Here is a 27,871-nt window from a genome sequence, read left to right as displayed (position 1 = left end):
CAATGGCGCACAACTAGACATCACAGCACTAGGATACGGATCATGGTCATCGGAAGAAAGTAGGAAACCATCGACATGGATTCGCCCAGTCTCTTGGCATCGTTAGGCAGAGCCAAACGAGAATTAATGTCGCAGGCATGCTCCCATCGAGCACGCCGGCCGTGGATGTCCACCGGCGCCAATCACGCGCGCGCCATAGGCCAGCAAGCTCTCGTAGTACTCTATGCAAGCCCATGCAATGCAAGGCTCTGTGGGCTGTGGAGTTGTTTGACTCCATCATGTGCCAATGATACGCATGCCCTAGAAAATCCCTAACTTGGCGTATTCTGCTACTGATAGGGATTCTTCAGCTTGCGCCATGCGCTTGAGCCAAGTTGTTCGCATCCGGCCATCCATTCCACGCCCGACGCCGACAGCAGCGTGTCCCGCTCCAACACTGCGAGCATGCGCATGCACGCACAAGCCTGCAGTTAAGTATTCAGGCTGCATCTACCTCGCCAGTCGTGAAACACCGCGGCAACTTGGCCTCCTCGCAGCCTCAAGCATGCCTATAAATACATGATCGAAGCAGCAGCATGAGGCACCACACTTAGCAGCAGCACATCTCCTCACTCATACAGCACAGAGCTCGAGTGGATCAATGGCAGCCTCCAAGGGTCTTCTCGCCGCTCTCCTCCTCATCGTCACCGTCAGCTTCGCACCCCACGATGCCGAGGCGAACAAGGCTCCCCTTGCCCTCGTCGCCGGCGTGGTGCCATGCAGCGCGGGGAGTTCCATCAACGCGGCCACGGTTCCGGCGTTCCCCAGTAAGGACCCCTGCTGTTTATCTTGCCTGAATGCCACTTAAACAATAATGCAACTCTTCTGTTCTCCGGCGCACCGCCTTATGCCCTTGTCTCGTTTTGTTTCCTCTTGGCTCCGGACAGACGCCGCCGTGCAGCTGATGTGCGGCGGCAAGGTGATGGCCAGCACGAAGACGGACCACAGCGGAGCCTTCACCATGAATATGGGCACGGTCACCACGCAGCTGCTCGCGCCCCTGCTCGGCAACCAGTGCAAGGTGGTGGTGGTCACCCCGCTGGCCGCATGCGACGCGTCCCTGGCCAGCGTCACCGGCACGCTGACTGCGCCCGTGCAGCTCCTCGGTGACAGCGGCAGTGGCAGTGGAAGCGGCAGCGGTGGTCTCGGAGGCCTCGGCGGTCTGATTGGCCTCATCGGCCAGATCGTCGGCGGCCTGCTAGGCGGCATCATTAACATCATCCCCTTGCCCTTCTCCGTCGTCTAGACGCTCGGTACATCACCGCCGGCGCCCCTGTCAATCGACGGCACGGCGGAATTATAAATACCTAAGAAGAAAACAATATGTATGTATGAAAGTAACCATGGACCTAATGGTCAATTACCTACCCTGCTTTATGGAGTCTGTCTCATACGTACCATGAAATGTGTAACAAAGACTTATCAGTCACTGTATGTTTGTGGAAAATAAAGCTATATACGTTTTTGTACGAATCTGAGGTTGCTTAGTTATTGTCCACATATTCAGCACGGTTCTTATGATAATTCGTTTGGCTTAGCATATTTTGCATTTTTTCCTCTCTTTTTTTTGCGGAGAACATTTTTTTTTTCCTTTTAGCTATCTTTCTATTTATTTATTTATTTTTGCGACAATTCTGTCGATCAACTGCAGTACAAACGTTCCTAAAAGTAATAAAAATTATAAATAGATCTCTTTGGGCCACCAAACAAACATTACTTACACTAGCACGAGCTGAATCCACACCACTGTCCTCGCCGCTCCGTCACTAGAATTAGAATTGTAACTCGAAATGGAAATAGACATTCCCATTTATAGGTGTTGATATAAGTTCTTTATGCATTTTTTTGCGGGTAATTTTAGGCATTATATTTATTCGTCATCGGCCTCCTGTCATGATTGATTTTTGATCAATGGTAATCTAATTTACTTCCTATTCAGAAAAGTAAATGTTGTTGTGCCCTAATTTACCATGGATCTTTCATACAATATATGCAGTCTTGGTCCACCAAAAATTGCATTACAACAAGAAAAACCATAACTCTACTATATTAGCACTTACATAAGGTTGTAATACCCTATCATTTGACGTCAATTCTCAATTTGAGTATGCTTTTTTCCACATGGTCGCTTTATGTCGTGATATGTCAAAGTGTCCATGTTCTATAATAACTAGTTCTTCACCATTGTTCATCTTGCCCGGTGTTCTATCTTCCATTGAGGACGAGGCCATCATCGCGGTCGTGGCTCCAGTGTTGGGGATAACGCCCGAGCTCTAGTAGTTTTGTGCAAGCTTTGATTTTCCTCTCTTGATGAAGCATATGAAGATGGACTCGCTGATAGCCCTGAGCTCGCCCAAGCGGTCGGATGTGGCTTCCGCTCCCATTTCACCCCCGCTAGCACATAGTCCCGGTGCTCTATTTGGAGAAGAGGTTTCTGAATTCTCAACAGCTTGGAGGCTGCTAATCCTAGATTGAATAGAGCTATTGCTCGCCTCCTAACGGGGACGAAAACAAAGGAAAAAAGCAAGAAGGTGGGTGATTCCCCCTCAGGATGGCATTAGGAAGGGAAAGTCGCTCAAGTGCAAAGACAAAGAAAAGTTGCGTCGTGGGAAAAGCGTCTGCAGCTGCTTGATGGATGATCTTTGGTTTCTCGGCTCGTCCTCTCTACTCGTGTCGTTATCTTGCTTAAGTGTTGCCCTTTTCCTTTTCCCTAGCTATGAGTTGTAGAATTGAGCGGGTGACCACTCTCGTCTCAAGTACGTGGACTTTGCCGTGTGATGTGAGTGGGTGTTGCCTTGTGTTGTTGGTGTTCAACTAGGATTGGCCCTGCAAATTTTTATGACTTTGTTAAAAATTAAATAATGAATGTTTTATTGGATTTTGGTGACACTGGTCATAAGTGCAAATAATGCATTATGGAACATTATTTCATAGCATGGTATAATCCTACCAATCATGATGAACTGGTGATTTTTTGATATATACTCCCTCCATTTCATATTAGTTCTCGCTGATTTAGGTGATTTGTTGATACCTACACCCTCCATTTCATATTAGTTCTCGCTGATTTAGTGCAATCTTGTACTAAACTAGCGACAATTAATGTGGGATAGAGGAATATCATTTTTTTTTTGCCGTGAAGCGTTGTCACTACAGTACCATAGATATGGATTATAGCCAAAAAAATTGTGCCAGAGTCTGGTTGTAACCCTCCTACCCAAAATGGGTTGCGAAGTTGATCATATATATTGATAAAAATATAAACAAATACAATGAAAATTAATATTTTTAGAATTGTCTTGGGATATATTTTCATATTATATGCATTTGGTATGGTAGATATTCGTATTATTATCTATATTCTTGATAAAAGTTTACAAAGTTAGACTTCCAAGGAAAATTATGCCCAACATGATATGGACATGAAGGAGCACTAGAAAGTTATGTGAGTGGTTTTTTTTTCCTTCAGAATCAACCTATACAGCATCTTAGAAACAACACTCAACACTCCGCAAGGGTACACGCAACTGTTTTCAGGCTTAGCGTGCTTCCTGTATTAGGACTTAGAAGACAACTGCTTCGTGCAAAGATAATTTAGCAGATCGTCAGCAACCAAAAGCTAAGGCGCAGAACAAATCGAACATGAGAATGAAGTACGTAACCGATCGAGAAGGACGTGGCTGTATTTTCTGCCGTCTTCTTGGCAGTGTTAGGCACATGAACCAAAACAGATGGATAATTCCACGCCCACGGATCACGCGCGCAACCTACGTAGCTAGCTAGCTAGTATCCTCCGCATGCTATCCGTTGGATGATCTAACTAGTAATCAGGCATGGTCCGTGTCATTATTTTTGCCAATAATAAGGCGTGTCCTCATCTCGGATCAGAAAGGTAGCGCGTGCGATACAAAATCTCTAGCTTGGCATGTGCTGCTACTGATCCATGCATGCAAGGGTGCCCGTCAACCGATGGAGATCTTCGCTGCTTGGACCGCGCGTTTAGGGGCCAAGTTGTTTGGAAATTTGGATCCTTCCATGCCCGACGCGGACGGCGGCGGCGTGCCTAGCTCGGACACTGCAAGCATGCGCACAGTGATTCACAATGACCAGCAAGCTCTGCAGCTACCTAGTCGTGAAAAACCGCAGCAACTTGGCATCCTCACACGCCTATAAGACGGGGAATCCATGCAGCAGAATGAGCACCACACTCAGCACAGCACAACACAGCAGATATCCTCACGCATATAACAGGGAGGTCGAGCAGCTCCGAGGTAATGGCAACCAAGAGCCTTTTCATCGCCGCTCTCCTCCTCGTCACCGTAGGCATGGCGCCGCACGGTGCGGAGGCGGAAACGCAGCTTCCCCTCGGCATCATCTCCGGCATAGTGCCATGCAGCACCGGGAGTTCCATCAATGTGGCTGCGGTTCCGGTGTTCCCGAGTAAGTACTGCGGCCTCTCTAGCTAGCTTCTTGCCTGGAAGGTGGAAGCCATTGCCACTGTGCCACAAGCTATATCCCAACCACCAGACTGTCTGACGCTTTGCACTACTGTACGGTCCATATTTAGGGGCACTTCAAAGTGCCCCAATAGGTAGCCAAAGTGCCCCTAATTACTTTTAGGGGCACTATGAAAAGTGCCCCGGATGCTTGTGTCCCTAAATGTATTTGGGGCACTTTGAATGAAATGCCCCAAATACATTTAGGGGCAGTTTGAAAAGTGCCTCTAAAGGTTTTTAGGGGCAGTTTGGAAAGTGCCTCTAAAGGTTTTTAGGGGCAGTTTGGAAAGTGCCTCTAAAGGTTTTTAGGGGCAGTTTGGAAAGTGCCTCTAAAGGTTTTTAGGGGCAGTTTGAAAAGTGCCTCTAAATGTTTTTAGGGGCACTTTGAAAAGTGCCTCTAAAGGTTTTCAAAGGCACTTTGAAAAGTGCCTCTAAAGGTTTTCAGGGGCACATAGTGTTTTGCCTCTAAAGTTTTTCAGGGGCACATTGAAATTTGCCTCTAAATGTCTTTAGAGGCAGTTTGAGATGTGCCTCTAAATGTCTTTACAAGCTAGTAAACAAAATGCCCCTAAAACTACAAGCATGACAGTGGTCATATTACGAGTACTAATAACATTACAAGTACTAACATGCACAGATTTGGTCAAAGTTAAGGTATAAGTCATATTACAAGTACTAATAACAAATCACAAGTGGTCACATTACAGTACTAACATGCACGGATGCATAACTTTGCAGTTTTGGAGGCATTGTCTTCCACAGATGCATAAGACAGTATCTAAGCAGTTTTGATGTAACTATGCAGTAATTTGATGACAGTATCTAAGCAGTAACTTTCTGACTTCCACCCTTCCTCTTCTTAGTTACTGACTTCCACCCTTCCTCTTCTTAGCAGTAGATGCAACTGCTTTCAACTTCTTCTCAAGTGCACTTCCTGATGCACTTATTTGTGTATTAGGAAATGAACATATTAGGAAAAGAACCCCGAGCTTACCCGTTCAATGTCGAAGCCACGACCGATTGTGTATCTCCTGGTGAGCCAATTGGGACTGGATCATCCTCGTCAACATGCCTTATTGTAAGAACAAATCGTGGACATTTTATGCTTAGTAGTCTATCAATCCAAGTTACTTTTGAAAGATAATAAAAGCAATGTTGGACTGTTGGTAGCAGTTATGTGGACAAATAGTTTTGTTGAGATTTAAAATTAAACATTTGTAGATTTGATTGTCACATACTCACATTGCTATACTTGTTAATATCCAATATTACAAAGTATGAGAAATTGCATGAGGAAGAACAGTTGGAGTGAGCATGGAACAAACATACTCAATATGTAGCAAGAGTACGATACATGCTTGTTAGAAAGAAAAGAACAGTTAAATCGTGTGGTACACGTGATAACCTACTCTCAAACAAAAAAAAAACAGCTAAAGGGTGCAATTGGCAATGCCTTTTAGTGAATCAATAGCTTTGAACTGACATGAGTAATAAATAAATAAATTATTCATATATCTAAATATGTTAAAAAGAAGAATTTAACTATGAAAAATGTCAACAGCAGGCAAAAGTTTGAAATATGTAAGTTAAAGCAATAAAAACAATCCAGAACATCTCTAGCGAAAGCTGCGTTCAAAACTAAATCAAATCAACTAGTCCTGCAACCTAACCTATAGACAATTGTTCACACCAGATCACTAACAAATAACAAACTACCATGATTTTACCAATACTTGAAGAAAAATTGACAAGTACAAGTCTAGCGTGCTGACCAGACTAGTTAAGTAACTAAAAAATGTCCAATTTATTACTCCCTCGATCCATCATATGGGTCACCAATTTAGTACAAAGTTGTAATAAACTAATCATGGATCGGATGGAGTAAGCTTTTTTTGTCCTGGTCTCCTAAAGCAGATCTAGTGGATGAAGTCTTACTTTCGCACCATACAATTGCTGGTTCTGTGTCAAAATTAACGCCATAGAAAAGGAAATAGTAGTGTAAATCGCTCAACCCATCTGCCACACTAGCATAATTCAGTTCATTGACCTCATAATCACAGTTTCAACAAATAAATTGCAAATATTTGATATGCAGATCCAAAAAAGTTGATGCAAATATTTTACAATGTTCACACCAATAAGAAGAATGTGAGACATGCAGCTTCTAGGAACCCAAGTGTGCTTAACGGAAGCGAGTTAAGTAGCAGGCAACCCACCTTGCAGCATCTCGTGCTACTAGACAGCCTTGTATTCACTAAATTTAACTAAGATCTACTAGAAACCGCATTTCATGTAACCGTGACTCGGGCGGGGCGCTACACATCAGCCGAGAAGGCAGAAGAAGCAAGAAGGGAATCCTCACCATGATGATGTTGAGATCCTCCCGAGGGATGTTCTCGAGCGAGACCCGCTTGATGGCCACGAAGTCGCCGTTCTCCGGGTCGAGCCCCTTGCGGACGCGCCCGTACGCCCCCTTCCCAATCTCATCTCCGAGCATCTGCGGACACCCGCCCACACACGGAGAGTGAGTGAGAGAAGCATTCCCCCGAAACGAAACGAACAATTCTCAGCACGAAACACCAATTCCGCCGCATGGATAGAGCTACCGATCCGGGGCTTGGGCCTAACACATGACAAGTGCAATAAAGGGAGGTTAACAGGTACACCACGGGGCCGAGGAGAAGAGATAAATTGCAAATATTTGGTTTATTTTTGTTACAACAATTGATGAAAATGTTGATGATTATATAAAAGGCAGCTACCAAACATCCCAATCAATTTCCCAACTAAGAAATACAAAACTTTGTGGGATAAGAAGACCCTATCCCTGATATAGGCTCAAGAGAAATAAGGATTACAATGACGACACTTACTCGTGAATCAAGTGCAAGAGCATATATGAGATGCACCATCTAACAATAAGTGAAGGACACATCTAGACAGTCATACCTGCAATGTAACCGACAACCAAGAGGAGAAAAAGCCCAACTCTGACCCAAAAAGATATTGTTTCATCGAATTTTATGGAGAGGCTCGAGTAGGGAATGCTCATTTGATGAAATATTGAGTTCTTGAGAATAAGTCATGCGTATCTATCCGTAAAGAGCAATTCCAAACAAAAGTGGATACTAAAGTGGTATAAAACACTTCGGGTGCCTCGCTAACAAATAAGATCACCTTATTTTCGCATACATGAGATATTTCCATGATTTTAAATTATCATGTATCAAATCATTCGCATTTAAGTAAATCTACTCTTTAAGTAATAATAGTAATCTTAAAAGCTAAAAGCACATACAAAATAATAGCAGTACATACCACTCGTATGTTGAATGAATAAAATTAAGTAAATCCACACTTTGCATATCTGTTCATACACATGCAAAATGCAAACAAAATTACCTATTATTACTTGTGTCTTCATTTGTTGTCCGATACTGAGACCATAAATCTCCCTGCAGCCAAAATAAAGAAAACCTGATAGTACAGCTGCTCATGGTTATTTAATGATACTTACATAGTCAAGGCTAACTTATCGTGATTGAGCGCGTTTAACTTCAACCATTAGAAGGCTCACTTCAGCTTCCTTAGCTGCCCAGTCCTCTGAACAAAATATAATACTTCATCAGAACCTTCGTAATTATTGTACCACTAAGCATAATGATCGCCAAGGTAATGCAAAATTAAGAAAGAAAACCTGATAGTACGAAGCTCAATCAATTGCCTTTGTGCCAATTCATGTAGCTTCTACATATTCTTGACACTTTCCCTACAATAGTGGCACACAGAATTTCAAATCTGCAGTATTCATCATCATATATGATGTGACCTTTCATGCCATGCAAAATCCTGATATCAACAAGCTTAAATTCAAGTTTAGATGATATGTTCTTAGTTGCTACTATTTTGACTAACAGTATTATGTAAAAGTAAAATTATTAGTGGGTCAGTATATTTGGAGACAGACCATACAACCATTGCTCGTTAGTTTAGGTGAAATCAATCCAGCCATTCGAATACTTGTTCAAGTATAACAATTAGATGGATACAATAAGTCAATATAATTTAATAATTCCATACATGAGTAACTTTGACCCGAGTAATTTAGTGCATTAGTATAAGATACATAATACGTTGTATAGTTGCCCAGCCCCCCAAAACAGATCCTATAATCACTAGCATTGCAAGAATACAGTAAACACTACCGAGGGGAAACAGAATCAGTAGATTAGCTTGCATCATGCAAAAGAGATATGATATAACAGAAAGTATACATGAGTTCAGATCTTATTTACTTAATCTCCTTTTCTAAAATAGTAACTTGCCTATCCAACACTGCAATAAGGAAATATATATGAAATTATAAATACTCTGAAATTGACTCCGCTGACCACAACTCTGTTAAATATGAAACAACTATGTCCAGTATGGTAACACCAACTACTCAGGCGAAAAAATTATGGTAACACTGAAATACCGATTTCTAATTTGAAGAAGTTGCATGTGGCCAACAACTATAATGAAGGTGACATGCCTAAACATTCAGGTGAATTGCAGTCATTGACAATTTGTGATTTTGAGTACTACTTGCATTATAAGAAATTATGTGTATTCAACTGACACGTGAAAAGAATACTTTTTTTCCTGCTCTAAGAATACAAAAGGCATATTCAGCAGTTCTTTAGGGCATGTACAATGGTAAAGAAGGCGCGCTTTCTCTTAGTAGTCCACGCCATCTAGAGAAGATGATAGCGATGCATTATCTCTTATTGTTATCCCTTACAATAAGTGAGAATTAATTATTTTTAGTAGGAAATTGTGTGGCTGAGGGAAGACAAGTGGTACAATGGGAAAATAGCCTTCTCTTATTTCGTAAGAGATCATCCCTTAGCTAAGGGAAGACAACCTTCTCAAAAATCCAACGTGGCAACGTGGGAACCTTGGAAATATGTGGTGCTTATAAGCTACCTGTGGCGGTTGATGCAGCCATGGGTGCACAGTTTAGTTTGGATCAAGTTAGTGCTATGTTGTGTATACTTCCTGTAACCTCCTGATTCTACGCTATTGTATATTCTGATTTTTTCTGTACCTTCTGTACCTTCTTACTATTGTAATTGGTTCACTTGGTAATGGTTCATGGTCTGTGTTAATATAATTTTTTGATTTGGTTTTTCAGTTTAGGCCTATTCATATAGACACAGAGAACAAAACTAAGTATCTCGAGCAGACAGAAAAAGAAATTCAGAACATCATACCTACTTTCTTTAGCTGAGCACCAAGAATTGAGAACTGAGCGATACAATCAATTAGCACATGCAAAGGAAATTTCAACTCTGGCTCAAGGAAGACGAACATACCAGCTGGTAGAAAATCATCTCCATTCAACTTCATGTCGATCGATGTACAGCTGCTGGTAGATCAGCTGGATTTGCCTCCTGCCACCCATTGTCTACCCCAGGCGCTTGCCTCAGACCAACTCAGCTGCCGCCAGGTCGGGTGGTAACTGATCAGCTCGATTGACATCATGCCCCCTCTCTCTCTCCCTCCAGCTGCTAGCAGATCAACTCGATTCACCTCTTGTCGCCTTCTCTCCACCGCAGGCGCTCGCCTCCGACCAACTGTGCTCCGTCCAGGTCAGATGGTTCGATCAGCTCGATTGACTTCCATTCGTTTATTGTGTAGCTGCTACCAGACCAGTTCGACTCACCTGCTACCACTCTGTCCGCCACAAGCGCTCGCCCCCGGTACCAACTGTACCAAGTTTTACGGTCAATAATGCATCAAGTACAACCCATACGACGGTAGAACCGTAGAAGCATATCATAGCATGGGCATGCCAAAAGTTATGTAATGAGAAGTTCACGCTGCTGCTTTGATCAAAACTAGGAGATTAAATTATATATTTCTAATCACATGGACAGGGCACAAAAGAGACGGGTTAAATTGCCCATACCTAAGAGGCATTTTCACAAACACATGGCAGACAGGTTGCAATACCAATCGAAACAAACCAGCCAGAGAGGAGAGAGGTGGCAACCTGTGAAAGGAGCATGTCAATACGTGAGATACATTAGAGTCGGGGGAGCAGATCCTCGAAGATCGAAGAGGAGGCGAGAGCAGCCGCAGCACCATCGGGCCTCTACCTCGGCATGGGCGGCGGCAAGCTGCTCCTCTTCTCCCTCCGGACCCCCTCCTCCCCCGAGTTCATCCGCCTCATCCCCGTCGGCGCCAACCGCCCCGTCCCCGCCATCCTCCCGCTCCCCTCCATCTCCCGCGTCCTCCTCCTCGCCGACGGCACCCTCCTCCTCGCCGACCTGCTCCTCGCGCGCCCCGTCCGCCGCCTCGGCTCCCTCCGCAACGTCGCCGCCGTCGCCGCCTCCTCCCCCTCCTCCTGATCTCTCGCGGTCGCTGTCGGGAAGAAGCTGCTCGCCATCGACCTCACCCTGCGCGAGGCCGACGAGCTGGAGGTCCAGACGCGCGAGATCGCCGCCGGCGCTGGCGTCGAGGGGATCAGCGTGCTCGCCTGGGTCGAGGAGCAGCAGGAGGTGCGGCGGGGACCGAGCCAAACCCGACGGCTAGGGTTAGCCGCTGCGACGCGCTCAGGGGCGGAACGTCAGCGCGCGGGTGGGGATCCGGCGGAGGGGGCGAAGGGGCAGCTTGCTCAGTTCGTGGCAGCGGCGGATGTGGCCGGCGTTGACCGGCACGGCGGCGAGTGTCGGCGGCGAATTTGGGGAACGGAGGGATGAGAGGGAGGTTGGTGCGGAGACATTGAGAATTTGAGAGTGTTGGCCTGTTGATTATTTTTGCATTTAGCAAAAGGAAAATGATCTGATTCCCCCGGGGGATCGCGTCCTCCCAACCCCCGCACGCAGCGCAGGACGCGTGTCCTATGGGCCCCACCTTATCGCTTCCCAGTCGATCGTCTTTCTTCCCCACGAGCCACGATCCGCGAGACAGAGGAGCGCTGCCCCAACCCCCAACTCCATGGGCGACCTTGCCCGAGGCGCCGTGCTTGCGCCGGACGCCGGTGCCTCTCCCCATCGCCGTCGCCCAACCACCGCACACCCCATCGCCGGTCCACATGGATACCATGGCCGCACTCCCTAGATCTCGCCGCCGCGCTACCATATGCTCCCCGCTGCCATATACCCGCCGCCGGATGCTGGATTATACCCGTCGCCGGCCCGGCTCCAAGCTCGCGCGTGCCGGCCCGGCTCGTCGGACGCCGCCTCCCCGACCTTCTCCTCCGGCCAGCTGCTCTGCGCTCGTCGCCGGCCGCCTCCCGCAGCTCCCGCTCCTCCTAAGGCTCCACGGCGTGCTGCCGTGCTTCACTTGCCCTGCGCGCGGCCGCCGCCTTCCCCGACCAAATCCTACTCGCAGCCGCCGCCTCCCCCACGCGCGGTCGTCGGTTCCCCGACTCCCGGCATGTGCAGCCCTCCGGGGTCGACCTCGCCCAAGGTTCCGGACATGGCTGGTGCTGCAAGGCGAGGCGGGGCTTGCTACAAGGGCGGCCGGGCTTTGCTACAACAGCCGGCCTGCCTTGCTACCGGTGGTGGGCGGAGCTGCTGAGAGCGGCGGGAGGCACTGGTACAAGGGAGGGAAGTGCTACTAGTGGTTGTCACTAGTGCTACCGGCCCAAGGCGTCGATGCTACATGTGGTCGCCGCCGATGCTACCAGCGCCGATGCTACATGTCTAGATGAACGGAGTTGCCGCAATCTCGGACGGTGCTATTGTCGGCTGCAGGCGAGGTCTTAGTTGATGTCTTAGAAGATTTGCAATATATGAATAAAAAAATTTGCTACAATTTATTTGCGGTTTTGCTACATCTGCGTAATATGTTTGCTACGGGGTCTCCGACGAGGTCTCCGGCGAGATTCCGGCGAGCTCGGACTTTTTCTTTTATTTCATGGATGAACCGTTTTTTGCTACAATGTAGCAAAAGCGGGTTATTTTTTTGCTGCCGGGAGGTGTTTTTTTGCTACATTCAGTAAAACCAGATCTGACCGTCCAAGATGGCCGATCCGACGGCTGGCGACCCGGGGGCTGGGAAATCAGATCCCCCGGGGGACGCCCAGCAGTTTCCTTAGCAAAATCTATTTCGCAAAATTTATTTCCTGCGCGGGCACCGTGCCGAGAATTCCTATTCTCCGCTCATAGCGGGAGTGATCGGGCGCGCCGCACAGGGAGTACTGATTCCGGGCCGGCCCATTAACGAGGACAGTGTCTTCCTTTTCCGGTTTTCTACAGTTTATTATGATTTTTGAATTTTTTAGGTTTTTTAGCGGTTTTCGATTTTTTCCAGTCCGTTTTTTTTTTCTTTTTTCAAACTTCAAATTCTCGAGTTTTTCTGAATTTTTTAAATACTGAAGTATTTTCGAATTTGAACAGTTTTTTAATTCGAACATTTTTCACATACAACTATTTTCAGATTTATTTTAAAAAAATTAAAAAAATCAGATTCGTACATTTTTTTAATCCGAACATTTTCAGATTCGAGCAATATTTGTATTTGAACATTTTCTTAATTTAAACATTTTCAGATTTAGACATTTTTATATTCAAAAAAATTTAGATTCCAACAATTTTTAGATTTAAACATTTTTTTAATTTGAACATTTTGAAATTTAAATATTTGTGAAATAGAACATTTTTCAGATTTGAACAATTTTTAGATGTGAACATTTTTAAATTTAAACACTTTTTAGATTCGGACATTTTTGAAATTCGATTTTTTTAGATTCAAACAATTTTTAGTTAGAACATTTTGAAATTCAAATATTTTTGAAATCCGAACATTTTTCAGATTCGAACAATATTTGGAGTTGAACATTTTTAATTTTTTTAGATTCGACATTTTTGAAATTTGAACAGTTTTTATATGTAATTTTTTTAATTCGAATATTTGTCATATTCAAACATTTTTTTCAGATTCAAACAATTTTTTAATTTGAACATTTTTAAAATCCAATTTTTATGAACATTTTTAAAATCCAATTTTTTTAAAAAAATTCGCGAGCAAAAAATGAAACATAAACGCGTAGACTATCTGTACTGAGTGTGCTCAAAATTACAACGGAGCAGCTACATGTCGCGCAACGAAGAAACAGGAGCTACATGCTCGCAACAAAGAAACAGGAAGGATCTGCCCAGCCAAAATGGGCCGAGCCCATAGTGGCCAGGGTTATGCGGAGCCAATGGTTTGCTCCGCTTAAAGCGGAAAATAGGCTCTCCCACCGTGCCGTCTTACAAAGTGCTCACCCGCGCCTATGCCCGTAAGTGGTCACGGGCCGTCCACGGGGCCGCCAGCCCAGCCCAGTTAAATCCATAAAGTGATGGCCCACGGTTAGGGGAAAAACCCGGTGGACAACCGCGAAGCATTCGCTACCGCCGCCAAGCCGCTCACCACATGCGCGCACGATCACGGGAGAGCACAACTACCTCCGACGAACGCCATGGAAGATCCGTCTCTGCTCACCACTTCCGCATCAAGGCTCCTCCCTCCGTCCGCTGAATTGACCGCCTCTCAGTCCCTCCGCCCCCTTCTCAGGCCATAGCCAAGCTGACCCCGCCCCTCGAGGAGAAGTGTCCCGGCTAGATCCGTGTGGAGCACCCGGCTGCCGGCCATGTTCTTGAGGAGGAGATATCCGGAGAGATCCATGGGGAGATGCAGGGCGGTATGGAGATCCGGCGGAAGAAGAACGACCAAGATGGTACTCTTCCTCTCTTACTCTTTGTTAAGTTCGATCTTGTTCTTCTTCTTATTCGGGAGCAATCTTGACATCATGTCAGGGTTACGAAATTGCTGCTCGGAGTTTGCTAAGGAGTATAACTTTGAATCTGGGAATGTTAATTTTTCAAATAAATTTTTTTTATCAAGGTTGTTAACTTTTCAAATAAAATTAGCTTTTTTGGGTCGATAAATTTTCATATTTACCGCTGATAAATAACGGGAAGAGGGTTTGACAAATTCTAAGCTAAAAATGTCCTAAAAATATTCTAAATAAAATTAGCCTTTTGAGTCGATAATTTTGCACATTACCATTGATAAATAATGGGCATATGGGTTGTTAAATTGTGAGCTAAAATATTTATAAAATATTTTTTATGAAATTAGTTTTTTGGGTTGATAACTCTCACGTTTACCATTGCTAAATAACGAACATAGGGGTTTATAAATTGTGAGCTAATAATATTACCAAAAATATTTTAAATAAAATTGGCTTTTCGTTTCGATAACTTATTAAATTTAGCGTTGATAAACAATGGGGCGAAAGGTTGATAAATTGTGAGATAAAAATGTTCCTAAAATATTCTAAATGAAATTAACTTTTCGGATCGATAACTTTTCACATTTACCGTTGATAAATTACGGGCAGAGGGGTTGATAAATTTTGCACGTATTAAATTTACCGTTAAAAAGAATTCAAACTTTTGCACGTATTAAATTTACCTTTCGAGAATCCTAGTATAAAAACCGGATTAATGAACAAAGGATTCACTTGTTATATCTGGTTCGTTTCGCTGGTTGTTGACTGTACGCACAACGAACTCTCGATTTTCAGTCTGGCACCGTGTTAGTTATATATTAAATATGATATGTGTCTAATGTACTACCACGAACAGTTGGAGCGAAGTTGGTTAGCAGCGCAGTTCTCTTGCGCCCCCGCTCGGAAGGTCCTGAGTTCGATACCCGTTGGGCGCAACTCATTTTTGGACGAAAAAGGAAAGTCGCGGTCCGTCCCATTGGGGCACTTCTTGAAACTGCCCCAATAGGCCTATAGCAATTAGGGCACTAGTTAAACTGCCCCAATAGGTGTATAGCAATTGGGGCACTAGTTAAACTGCCCCAATAAGTGTATACCAATTGGGGCACTTCTTTAAACTGCCCCAATAGATGTATACCAATTGGGGCACTTTTCTAAACTGTCCCAATAGGTAGAGCATTAGAGTCATTTTGGCCAAAGTGCCTCTAAAAGGGGGTATTTAGAGGCACTTTGAAAAGTGCCCCAGGGCAAAGTGCCCCTAAATCTCTACAGTGTAGTAGTGTTGCTTCTTTTCTCCGGCCAGACGCCGCGGTGCAGGTGGTGTGCGGCGGCACGGTGGTGGGCGCCGCGAAGACGGACGGCAGCGGGGCCTTCACCATAAACCTGCGCATGCTCTCCACGCAGCTGCTCACCTCTCTGCTCCAGAAAGAGTGCAAGGTGGTCGTCGTCACCCCGTTGGCAGCATGCAACGTCAACCTCGCCAGCGTCACCGGCACGCTGGTCGCGCCGGTGCAGATTCTCGGTGCTGACAGCGGCAGCAGCGGCCTCGGCGGACTGATTGGCCTTATCGGCCAGATCATCAGCGGAGTCGTCGGTGGCGTCCTCAACATCGCCACAGCGCCATTCTCCGTCATCTAGATGGTCGGCTGTAAGTGGCCGTGTCCGTCCCCCATTGACGAATGAGTAATGACGATACGACGGCGGACCTAAGTAAACACTACGTGCCAATTATTGGACCAAATAGTCAACTATCCCCCACTTCAGTACATCCATAAATCTACTCCCATGATATGTGTTACTGCTTCTAAGAAGCATACATAAGCAAGTGTAATGCACAATATATATATACTCTGAGACAGGGTTTAAAATTTCGCGAAACAATGGCGAATTTTCGCGAATTTTCGTTCGTTTCGCAGGTCAGCGAAAGATTTGAATTTCGCTCAAAAAACTTCGTTACTATCAAACTTACCGAGTAAAATCCTGCAAAATACACTTTGTCTTGAATAATTTCCTTAGCATCGTGGTTAGTCATACAGGATGCAAGCTGGGCGTCATTAGTTAGAGTACCAGATGACATGATATTTTTTGGTTTAGTTTCACTTTCATGCTGAAATTGAACAAAAAAAAATATCTAAAACAGTATACATAGCTAGGAAGCGAACATGGACCAAACACAACGTCAAAACATTACAGACCACTAGAACGGTAATACATCTATGTTGATAGTTCGAATATTGTTTACTTGAAGTTAAAATTGATTCAAATTCAAATAAAATTTGCTAATTCGTACGAAATATTTTGCGAAATTTATGAAATTTCGCAAATTTCGTTGATTTCGTGGGTCAGCGACATTTTTACCCAAACAAAATATTTTTCCCTGCTCTGAGTATTCGTTTGTGAAAAATCAAAGCTACTGTGTGTGATTCTATATTATGGCCTCGTTCGGTTTGTGGCAATCCGAGGGGGATTGGGGTGGATTGTGGTGTTTTAAATCTCAAACAAGTTAAAATACACCCCAATCCACTCCAACACACCCCAATCCATCCGAGTAGGGGATCAACCGAACAAGGCCTATATGGGATGGGATTGAGTGCTTGCTTATCAGCTTAGAGCATCCCAGCTGTCTTTCAAAGGATGACCCAAAGTGTAATTGGGTGCGTCGGACAGAAATTCGCATCCAACCTCGTGTCCTAAACTGGATTTTTGTATGTCCGACAATTTTAGGTCGCCCCAACCTACGTGAGGCGCTGTGGGTGCGCAAGACACGTGCCACAACTCAAGCTACGCAGGATATCGAGAGTCGTGTACCACATGCAAGGGACCCATCCCACTCCCTGCACCCCCCCACCCCCCACTCCCCCACCACCCACCCACCCACGCTACCACATCGCCCCTCCTCTTGCTCGAAGCTGCTCCCACCCTGTCAAATTTACGGCGAGAGCACACAAGGTGTTCGGCCTTTTGCCTGTGACGGCTTTAATTTCCCTCACTTTCCATATTCAGTTGATTGATTTGCTTCGTTCTCTGGTTTCATAGAATATGGATTGCGACGAGATGATGATCCATCAGTTCATGGAGGCGGAAGCCATTGCCGCCACTGATGATGAGGAAACACTTCACGATTCTCATTTGTCTTCTATAATTACAAGCGGATGAGCAGAAAAGTCACTTGCAAAGTGGAGGCTGAAACTTTGAGAAAAAGGAAATCAAGCCAAGGCAGAGGATGGAGCGTCATGCCATGCTCTACACCAACTATTTCGCCGATCATCCTACATCTATCCCAAAGGACATTCTTAGGTGATTTAGGATGAAGAAGAAATTGTTCATGACGTGGGTGCATGGTGTGAAAGAGTACGTTGACTACTTCATAATAAAGAGAAACTGCACGAAAACGTCTAGTTTCTCATCAATTTAGAAATGCACTAAGGATTCTTGAACATGGAGCTCTTGAAGATTCAAAAGATGAGAATCTACGCATGGATGAGTACACAACCATTAAAGCAACGTTCAGATTCTACAAGGCAGTGGCGGGAATGTTTGGACCAACCCATTTATGAGGGCTACGTGAAGAAGATATCTCATATCATGGTAGAAACTAAACGGGGAGGATTTTCTGATATGCTCAAAAGATTGCATGCAGTGATCGTGGAAGAATTATTTCATTTGATTGACAAGATTTGTACAAAGGCATGAATATTGCAGTGTGATACTTAAAGTTGTGGCAGGTTATGACTCTAGATTTGGTGCACTTTTTTTGCATGACGAGTTATCACAATAACATCAACATGTTGGAGCGCTCTCTCTCGTTCCGTAGACTACTAGTTAAATTACATGCTCCACTTTGGCACTATGAGATCAATGACCACCAATACCAAATGCTACTACCTATCTGGCATCTGTCCAACATGATCGACATTTGTGAAGACAATTAGCGAGCCTCTAGCTTAGAGTAAGTCTCACTTTTCTTCACGCTAGGAGAGTAGCAGGAAAAATGTCAAGCGGGAATTTTGTGTATTGTAATATAAATTTGTTTTTTTTGTCAGGCTCCTACTTGATCTCAAGAGGAGATGTTGGAGGTAATAAATGTTTACATGATCATGCATAGAACATGATCATCGAGAGTGAGCACAAGTCTCCAGTAATGAATGATCATTTGTACGATCACTAAGGTTCTCTTGGCGTTGTTGATCATCATATGCCGACAAATCTTGCTAATTTTCTTGCCATGCATGTAAAAATCTGTGACGTAGAAGCTTATGTGCAATTGCAAAATGATCTCATAGAGCATTTCCGGAGGCTCAAAAGAGAGGCCACTTGATGTAGTTAGATCTTTCTTTTATTTGAATTGTATGAATTTTTTGTTTTACTTACTATAAAGTATTTATTTATGTGTTCAAACTTTACTACATTATTTAGAAACAAGGTTCAAATTGCAAAAAACAATGACAAACCTAGTGGGATCGGACATTTGGAGGATGCAGCTGCGCACAGATGTCCCCTATAAACGCGGCAACATCCCCCCCCCCTCATTCAACCGATCCAACGTATTTGGGGGATGCGGTTGGAGATAGCTCCTACTTCTCTGTGGTACATGTACAAAGTTGTGTCTAATTGATATTATGCGATGAATAGTAACTGGTACAACATGGTATTTTTTATAAGATCTTGTGCAAGGTGTCACGATAACGAATACGGGTTGCCAAATGGAGTTTAGTTTACAAATTTTGTCTCCTACACATTTATAAGCTTGAAATTATAGTATGTTTCTAGAACATTCAAATTAGAGTGGGGAAATATCAACAATGATAATAAAGTACGTAAAAATATGAACTATTGAATAATTAGCATGCTTCCATGATGTCTAACCATAACCCAATGAGAAAACTGAGTATTATGATATATTTCATAGTTGGTTTCTCTAGTTGAAAAATGAACTGACAACAAAGACACACCACTCCGTCGCTTTGTGTACCCAAACCAGATGCAACAAGTTAATAATAATACATTACACTCATTCAAAATAAAAACCCGGGTGCCGACCATGGGAAATTTGTCGGTTGTGACTTCCAAATAAGCACTGTCAAGTGTGTGAATATTGTTGTGGTGGTAAGAAACTATGCACATTGGAGCTACAAACTGGTGGTCTAAGTTGTTGTTTAGTAAACTTTTTTGGAATACCCTTGACAAGACGAGAGCTCATGTTTATACTGATGATTCAGTGATATTAGCTCGATTTTGCTAATTTTTAGCTATTGCATTTGCAGTTAAATGTATGAGAATAATATGAAACAGTCTAACATACAAAAAAATATACATGACATATCATTCTGAGTATTTATTTCTTCCTTCTAGCTACATGTTTTTATGTCATCTGTTTTAATTTGGTGTGTGTGTTTGAGGATCACAAAGATGTATCAATTGTTCTTATCGCTTGCAAAATATATTGTACGTTTATATATGAAAGTGAGAAAAATATATTTCCCAACAAAGATTACAACAACGACACCATATACTTGTGAGCATCACCGACCTTCACACCGCCTGTGAGACAAAAATGGTGGCTTTGCAGTTTCTACCACGCCACCATAAGTACCAGTGGTGTGGTAAAAACTTTGCGCACCACCAATTATCCATCCCCACTAAGCTACTATGTGCTAGTGGCACCCTTGTAGTGGAACTTCATTAGGGTAGAGCCTACACCGAGGAGGACCGTTCTAATCTCCCATGGTAACATGGCTCCAACGACGGAGCATGTTAGGACTATAGAGCTACAGTGGAGCATGATCCTAGATGGTGCTTCAAATGGAGTACCTACCAGTTGCAGGCTGGCCATGTTAGATATCGTTATTATCACGGCATACAATAAATAAAAATATCGAACCAACACAAGGGACTTTTTTTTTAACGTGGAACAACCCCTCCAAAGAGAAGGGTAAAAAAACCAAGTACATACGGCTAACCACCGAAATTTCACTATTGTGGGAGAGTTTACAAAATGCTAGAGATTTCACAGATTCAATTTATCCCCTGCGACGGCTTACAAAGTGGTATATATAACAATGCTGATCTAGGTCAGTGACGATTCGGACAATGGGCCTCGCTCCGCTCATCACACATTAGCCTTTATATAAATTTAGATCGCAATACAACAAACTCCATATTGAAACAAATTCTTTCTTTTAGCATGAATAGTAGGATTGTCATGAATACAATCTTGCATATCTTCAGTTTACCATGAGCAACAATGTCTCACACATAATGATACTTGACATCAATATGCTTTGTTCTCTCATTAAATATTTGACCCACGGTAAAGTATATATAACATCCTGATTGTCACAAAATAGATTAATGAAAGAATTATCTCCATAAAACTCAGCAAACAAATGTTTCAACCAAATTCTTTACATGTTTCAGCAATAGACGTGTATTCTCCTTCCATAGTATATTGAGCAAAACCTAATTGCAATGGTGCCTTTTAACTCACAGCACATTCACTAATATATACTACTCCCTCAGTCCACAAAAGTATGTCGAACATTTATCTAAATTCAAATGTATATATACCCTAAAATGTTCAGATACATCTAAATTTAGATAGACTTACGGCATCTTTTTATAAACATAGGTGGTAAATTATATAAATCACGAATGTATAAATGAGATCGTCTCATTTTTTCTTGTGGCTCTTTTTCATATCAATATATGGTTACACAAAGTTTGTAGACACATTTTAAATATAAACTGTAGTTAAATTATAAGTTGCTTCTCGGTTCTGCCACGAACCGGTACGCAACCCAGGAGGCGGCGGAAAAGTCACAAACCCATCTAGGGTTCCGTCCTCCTCGCCGGCGATACCGTCGGTCCGCTCCGCCTCCGGTGGCCTTGGGGCCTTGGAGGTGTGGCGGATCACGGTCCCTCGCCGGCGGGGAGTTTTCGTTCATAATTTAGTTTGCTTTTTAGTCTCTTTTTTTGGATGGTGAGGCGGTGGCTACATCCTGAAGTCAGAATAAGGTCCTCCCCGTCCTATCCTCGCTCCGGTGGTGCATCTAGCGCTGACGGAGGACGCGTGGAGTTGTGTGCCCGTCGGATCTCCTGGGATCCGGTCGGTTTTCGTTTTTGTTGGTGTGGTTTCATGTCGGTCTCTTCCGATCTACGATTGTCATCATTGGCGATGGTTGCTTGCTTCAGTGCGCCGGTCCTTTGGGACCTTAGCACGATGACTTCCGTCCGTCTACTACAACAAGCTCTACTACGACAAGCTTTGCACGACTCCGGCGATGGAGGGCGAGGACAGCGGCGCGCCTTCGGCTCGTGCTAGTGTTTGTAGTCGTCGCTAGGTGGTCCGAGTACCAATTTGTAATTTTCTTTACTTTTTGGATTATTTGTACTACTGTTGATGATTATTAATAGATCGGTGGATTTCTCGCAAAAAAAAAAATTATAAGTTGCTTGTGCCTTACATTTTAGGACAGATGGAGTTGGTGAGAAGTGGTTTATCAGGATGCATGCTCTAACCAGACATGCGCATGAGCGCGCCGAACACGATCCAGATCCTGGACGCGTGCGTGTCGGCGATGCCAAACAATTCGGTCTTCTCTCATTGACACGCACGTGTGGGCCATCCATTAGGTTAGATCCCTTGCAGCCTTGACCGCCACTAATCTACAATAGCGCAAAACACCTATACTTTTTGTACACTATACATATGTCGCTCACCATGCTTAATTACGAATGCAAATCCTAACCAGGGAACGGGTTATCTACCAAGTTTAATGCTAAACAAATCTATCTTGTGCTTAGATAGGTGGATGGATAGATAGGTGGTCGTTTTCAGTTTCCTCCATCAAAGTTGGACCAGTGTCGTCCGTCCATCCCCAACTGGATCGACCAGTTCCATCCACCCTACCTATTGCTACCACCTCATCATTCTGCCTCTCTTGCTTGTTAATTATTTTCATTGTCATCTCAAGATCATTGCAGCAGCAACAACAACAAAATACTTAAGAGATCGATCAGATAACAAACCAATTAATTAGGCTAAGCTAACAATTGGACCATGCAACCCTCGTCACAAGCTTTTCTCAAACTTAACACAGAATCACATGTGTTGTTAGTTAGGTGCCGGATCCATGCCTGACTGTCAGCCACGGGGGTCCACTCGAGTCCATGGTCCAATTCATAAAAGCAAGAGTACAACAACAAGCTGCCCAAACAGTAGTATAGCTAGCTAGTCTTTCCTCGTCATCTCCAGGATCTCATCTCTGAATTAAAAGATTGAAAAAAAAGTGAAGCTTCATCCAATGAATCCAGCTCCTATCTCTTACTTTCTCCTGCATATATCCAAGCTTTCTTTACTTGCACTACTCATCTGCATGCCAGCAACGCCTCGTATCGACTAGCCGTACGTAGCAGCGAGCGCCGCAATGAATAACGCGTTCGACCATGGCCATGGTGGCCACGGCGGCGGAGGAAGAGCAGAGCAAGGCCAACAAGGCGCTGATAGCACGCTACTGTGCTACTTCCATCCAAGGGAGCTCCTGGTGGGCGTGTGCGCCCACTGCCTCCGAGAGCGCCTCCTCCTCCTGCTCGCCTCCAAGCAGGAGGGTGGTGGCCGCGCGCGAGTGCCGGCCGACGGCGCGAGCTACCTGTCGGCACGTCCCTACTCCAGGGCGGTCCGCCGCGTGAGGACCGGCAGCATCGTCTCCGTCTTCGCGTTCGGCTCCTCCTTGATCCACCGTCTCGACTCCTCCTCTCGCCACCACACCCACGATGTCTTGCAAGGCGACGGCGGCGACAAGGTTAACCCGGACGCCGACGCCGACGCTGACGACGCCGCCTCCGTTGCGAGCCTCGACGGTACGTACGCAAGCAAGTGTCGCTCGTGCTCGTACGGACACAGCAATTGATTCTCACATTCGTTCCGTGTTCTGCTTTGTTTTGCTCATCGGTACATCGGAACAGATTCTTTCATATCGATCAAGTTCGAGGACAACGGCAAGGCGACGTGGATGGACACCCAGAATCAGAAGGCTCCGGCTGGCGGTGAAGCCGACGCCAAGAGCGCGGACAAGGCGCCGGCGGCATCCTCGGCGACGACGGCGGTGGTAGAGCACGCAAGGCGGGGCGGCGTGGGCGTGACGAGGTGGCGGAAGCAGGTGGTGGGGCGGCTGCTGCAGCTGACACGGTGGAAGAGAGCGTCGACCGGCGGCAAGCAGGCGTCGTCCTCGGCTGCGACGGCGTGCTACGTGGCGGACCAGCAGCGATCAAAAGGGCGGGGCAGCCGGAGCTGGATCCGGAGCCTCACGCGGCGGCGCGCCGCCCACGGCGAGAAGGCGTGGTCGTGAGCCTCCCCTCCGATCAGACCTAGCTTGATCCACCTACCTACACAAGGCACGTGCCCCTGTTTGTGCATACGTCCCCAGAGGCCAGATCCATGCATCATCCACACAGCAATCATACATTACTCCTATAGAGCAAAAAGAAAAGTGAAAGAATGCAGCTTCCTGAAGATCTTGTTTCTTGTGGTGTCCGTTCCCAAGATCTCGCTCGTGAGTTTTCTGACAAAATAACAAAACTTGATTTGTACTCCGTATATGTCTGTTTTTTTTTTTTTTTTGAGCAAGAACTGCTAGCTAGTGTTACTCTGAAGTCTGAACTGCCTTACTGTGAGTCTGTGAACTGAATGAATCACACCCGCTACATCTAATTTAGAAAACGACTATATTTTATCAGTGGGTGTACGTGTATCTCATCTAATATGGAACTCAAACTCGTTCAGGAATGTTTGTTTGACACTGAAGTTAATTATTCGAAGAGACAGTGGCAACTGACGACTAATCTTTATTTGGACAAGGATGGATTGATAGACAGATAGAAGTAGATAGGTCGATATGCGCACGCTCTACATGTCGTCTGGCAATCTAATTAAGTCGGAAAACTTCAAACGAAGTCCGAGCTACACGTAGCCCTTTTTCAAACACTCAAAATTTAATTTTAAATTTTAAAAAATGAATCAAAATTCTAGAGATAGCCAATGATGTATACTACAATGATGCAAAATCTCAATACAAACTACTTTATATTCTAGGCCACACAAAAATGACAAATTCTGGTAAATTTTATAGTGAATAGTACACATTTCAAGACTACTAATTTTGTTAGATTTTGTCAATTTCGTGTAGCCTATAATACAAATCAGTTTGCATTGAGATTTTGCACCATTTGTAGCACACATCATTGGCTACCTCTAGGATTTTGTTTCAGATTTTTTTGAATGAAATAGGAGTTTTGAGTTTTAAATAATAAAGAACTAGCTTGGCCTCCAAAACGCCACAATTCGATAAGTATTTGAGTGTTGAACTGTGACCCCAGGGCTTAATAGCATTGATAGGATACTCATACCAACAAGTTGCAACTTCTTTTCCGGAAACTTATCAGCAAAGAAGTCCAAGGTTAAGCGTGCTTGGCCCAGAGTAATTTGAGGATGGGTGACCGACCGGGAAGTAGTTCCCGGGTGCGCATGAGTGAGGATAAAGTGCGCAGGAAAGACATGTGTTGGTCTGTGGGGCTAGTCTAGAGATCCTAGAGAGCTGCCAGGGGTAACAGGCCCGGCCGGGGGGTGGTCGGGGTGTTACATTTGGTATCAGAGCCGACCTTCGCGGTTACATGGGCGTGTGCGGGTCAGGGGTTCGGGAAGTAGTTCCCGGGTGCGCATGAGTGAGGACAAAGTGCGCAGGAAAGACATGTGTTGGTCTGTGGGGCTAGTCTAGAGATCCTAGAGAGTTGCCAGGGGTAACAGGCCCGGCCCGGCCGGGGGTGGTCGGGGTGTTACATGAACCCACAAGGAGATTAAGGTAAACTATCTATTCTCTAAAGCCCTATAATCCACTTATATGACATTCTATGCAAAGCTAGGAACTATAGTGTGTGCATGTGGTTGTTTTTGGTACTAACTAGAAAATAGTAAAGTTTTTTAAAGCAAATACTATAGGTAAACTAGTGCAAGTAAAATGGAGCTAGCGAAGTGGAGGTGGATAATCCAAGGGAGCAATTGCTTAGGAAAATTACTATTTCATTTGGTTGGTTGTCATAATTAGTGAAGCACAAAGATAGTCTTTTTATAGTTTCTTCTAAGGAGGAGCTATGAATAGGTGCAACCATATACATGAGCAAATACACCCCTAATGATTGATCACATGGTCAATTAAGAGCGAACAAGCGAATTATTAAGACATAAAGTACAACCATCGCATTTAGAACTAAGGTTCCCATGATAATACCCCCATATATTAACCATGAATTAATACAACATGTATCTCTAAGACTTGGGATTCGGTTTTTGTCAAACTCCAACTATCCATCATCCTATCAACATGCAACGATGATAACCTTGTGCATCCCCCAACATATGTGTGCACTCATATGTTAGTACAACAAGATCAACATAGATAACATATAATTGTTTGCAACCAACAACAAACTATATCATAATTGCCATAAACAAGTCGCTACTCAAACATCAACATAGAGATACAATAGATCATGGGAAAACAATATATTGTGTCATACATCATGTTTGATGAGAGACAGTGGGGGATGATGGAGAGTTGTTGTATATGGTGATGGATAGGAGCCTTCCCATGGGGGAGAGGCAGCACCAGCGTGGAGGAGGCAGCGGCGCAGGGCGGCGGCGCCCCGGCGCCCCTCCTAGGGCGGTTGTTGCCCTAGGGACAGAGGCCCCTTGCTCCTTCTTCTTCCTTGGCCATGCTGCTGATCTTGAGGAGCTTCTCCCCCTCCTTGGAGTCTTTCAAGGAGGAGGATTTTCGTGGCTATGGGTGGCTCTCCTCAAAAACAGGGTTTCCCCTCAATACATAGAGGTGAAGATACAATCTAGACCATGGGATTGAAACCCCTTTGATCCAAGGGCTCTTAGGAACCTGTAGAACCTTCTAGGACTTCCCCATGTCCTTTATGAGCCCATAAAGTCTTGGTTTGGTCGAATCCATCAAATATGACAAGAGTTTGTATCAACCACGTCACCAACTTTCAAAATCTTGAAACTGCTTCTGGATCCTTCAGTAATCTAGTCATATCTGGGGCATACTTATTCCTATTGGGTTGATTTTTTACTCTAGAACGCATGACTTGAAATTTCCCACAACTTTGTTAATTGGCACTTTTTAATTTGACGCCGGCTTCGGGGGTTTACATGGAAATCTTTGAAAAGTATTCTGCAAGGACATATCCCGGGAAACTCCATATTTCACCATAATGACATTTCCTTCCATATTTGCCTATTTCTTACACAACAAAATATAAAATAATAACTTATGCACTTTTGCAACTATTAATATAGTATTAACAATAAATATAATAAATATGCATATTAATAATTACTTTGACACAATAAAGTACAAATTTCATGTATGCATTTTACATGCATCAGACCCATAGTTTTGAATGTCATGGTTAGCTCTGCATTTATCTTTCGTAATGCAATTCGCAAATTCAGTGACTCATCTCTGCCCGTAGGATCATTTCCAGTGTAAATACTGCCACTAGACGAACTTTGAACAATATCATCATGTTGTTGTTGCTCCCCCTGCATTTGTTGCTCCTGTCAACCTTTTGCTCCTCTTGCACATGTTGCTCCTATTGCACCCCATGTCGAGGTCGCCGCAAATACACTAGCATGTTTTCTCTCCCATTTAGCCTTCACCACCATTGTAAATTTTCACGTTGTACAATAGGTGGTGCAGGAGCTACAGGAATATGAATTCAAACCACTGTTGGTTATTAAGCATGTTATTCTGGACTTGCAATACTCTTCTCCCCCTGACCAACCTCATTATTTTTATGTTGGTCAAGCTCCTCAAACCACATACTTATATCAGTCTTCTCACCATAAAAGGGCTCGGATTCTCGAAAAGTGACATTCATACTTACAATTGTACGCCATTCTGATGGACCCCGACACTTGTAGCCATGCTTCCCAGATGCATATCCAATAAAAAATGCATTTAACCGCTCTTTGGTCAAGTTTTCCAACTAATGGTCTATGATCTCTAACAAAATGGATATAACCAAATAATTAGGGTGGAACCGGAAATGTATTCTCACCCATTAACATCTCACATGGTGACTTCATGCCCATAACTTTTGAAGCCATTTCTATTGATCAAGTATGTAGCAGTCATCACCACTTCACTCCACGAGAACTTAGTCACATTTATAGTAAAAATAAGTGATCTTGCAACTTCTAAAATGTGTCGATTCTTCCTTTCTGCTACTCCATTCTATGGAGATGCCTGTGGACAAGGGGTCTGATGTAGGATGCTATGATCTAACAAAGAAACGTTGAATCCTTTATCGACATACTTTGTTCCATTGGCAGTCCTGGTCATCTATACCTACACATCGAACTGTGTTTTCACATAATAATAAAAGTTCTGGAAACATTTGAATACTTCATCCTTTCGTTGCATCAGATAAACCCAAGTCATGCGAGAATGAATATCAATGAAGATCACAAAATACTTCATTCCATGCACATATACAATAGGACATG

The 27,871-nt window shown here is 44.2% G+C and overlaps 3 protein-coding genes and 1 long non-coding RNA gene across 4 annotated transcripts; 3 read left to right on the top strand and 1 right to left on the bottom strand.

Annotated features, from left to right (window-relative positions):
* The first annotated feature begins 566 nt into the window (after window positions 1–566).
* Window positions 567–1,512, top strand: LOC124698220 (phylloplanin-like). Its single transcript, XM_047230729.1, has 2 exons — window positions 567–806; window positions 927–1,512. Exons 1-2 carry the CDS (start codon window positions 641–643, stop codon window positions 1,283–1,285), a joined length of 525 nt encoding a protein of 174 aa, XP_047086685.1. The 5' UTR covers window positions 567–640; the 3' UTR covers window positions 1,286–1,512.
* A 2,496-nt stretch (window positions 1,513–4,008) lies between these two features.
* LOC124695516 (phylloplanin-like) lies at window positions 4,009–15,976 on the top strand. Its single transcript, XM_047228354.1, has 3 exons — window positions 4,009–4,131; window positions 4,257–4,479; window positions 15,605–15,976. The coding sequence occupies exons 1-3, from the start codon at window positions 4,009–4,011 to the stop codon at window positions 15,937–15,939; spliced, it is 681 nt and encodes a 226-aa protein (XP_047084310.1). The 3' UTR covers window positions 15,940–15,976.
* On the bottom strand, window positions 7,977–10,041 carry LOC124702310. The gene is made up of 3 exons (XR_007002408.1): window positions 9,893–10,041; window positions 8,233–8,304; window positions 7,977–8,138 (listed from the first exon to the last, which is right to left on the bottom strand). It is a non-coding gene; the product is annotated as an uncharacterized LOC124702310 (long non-coding RNA).
* A 6,555-nt stretch (window positions 15,977–22,531) lies between the features above and the next one.
* On the top strand, window positions 22,532–23,889 carry LOC124698219. The gene is made up of 2 exons (XM_047230728.1): window positions 22,532–23,160; window positions 23,266–23,889. Exons 1-2 carry the CDS (start codon window positions 22,728–22,730, stop codon window positions 23,646–23,648), a joined length of 816 nt encoding a protein of 271 aa, XP_047086684.1. The 5' UTR covers window positions 22,532–22,727; the 3' UTR covers window positions 23,649–23,889.
* Window positions 23,890–27,871: the final 3,982 nt, after the last annotated feature.

This window comes from Lolium rigidum, chromosome 3 (assembly GCF_022539505.1).
Source record: "Lolium rigidum isolate FL_2022 chromosome 3, APGP_CSIRO_Lrig_0.1, whole genome shotgun sequence".
NCBI classification, from domain to species: Eukaryota; Viridiplantae; Streptophyta; class Magnoliopsida; order Poales; family Poaceae; genus Lolium; species Lolium rigidum.
The sequence above is the reverse complement of the archived record's forward strand: the minus strand, read 5'-3'. Positions and strand labels throughout refer to the sequence as shown.

Excerpts from the sequence above, each read along its gene's own strand:
- LOC124698220 (XM_047230729.1), top strand. The coding sequence starts at position 641 with ATGGCAGCCTCCAAGGGTCTTCTCGCCGCTCTCCTCCTCATCGTCACC. Across the intron at positions 807-926 it reads CACGGTTCCGGCGTTCCCCA|ACGCCGCCGTGCAGCTGATG; the intron begins GTAAGGACCCCT and ends GGCTCCGGACAG.
- LOC124698219 (XM_047230728.1), top strand. The coding sequence starts at position 22,728 with ATGAATAACGCGTTCGACCATGGCCATGGTGGCCACGGCGGCGGAGGA. Across the intron at positions 23,161-23,265 it reads CTCCGTTGCGAGCCTCGACG|ATTCTTTCATATCGATCAAG; the intron begins GTACGTACGCAA and ends ACATCGGAACAG.
- LOC124695516 (XM_047228354.1), top strand. The coding sequence starts at position 4,009 with ATGGAGATCTTCGCTGCTTGGACCGCGCGTTTAGGGGCCAAGTTGTTT. Across the intron at positions 4,132-4,256 it reads ACACTGCAAGCATGCGCACA|CACAACACAGCAGATATCCT; the intron begins GTGATTCACAAT and ends CACTCAGCACAG. Across the intron at positions 4,480-15,604 it reads TGCGGTTCCGGTGTTCCCGA|ACGCCGCGGTGCAGGTGGTG; the intron begins GTAAGTACTGCG and ends TTCTCCGGCCAG.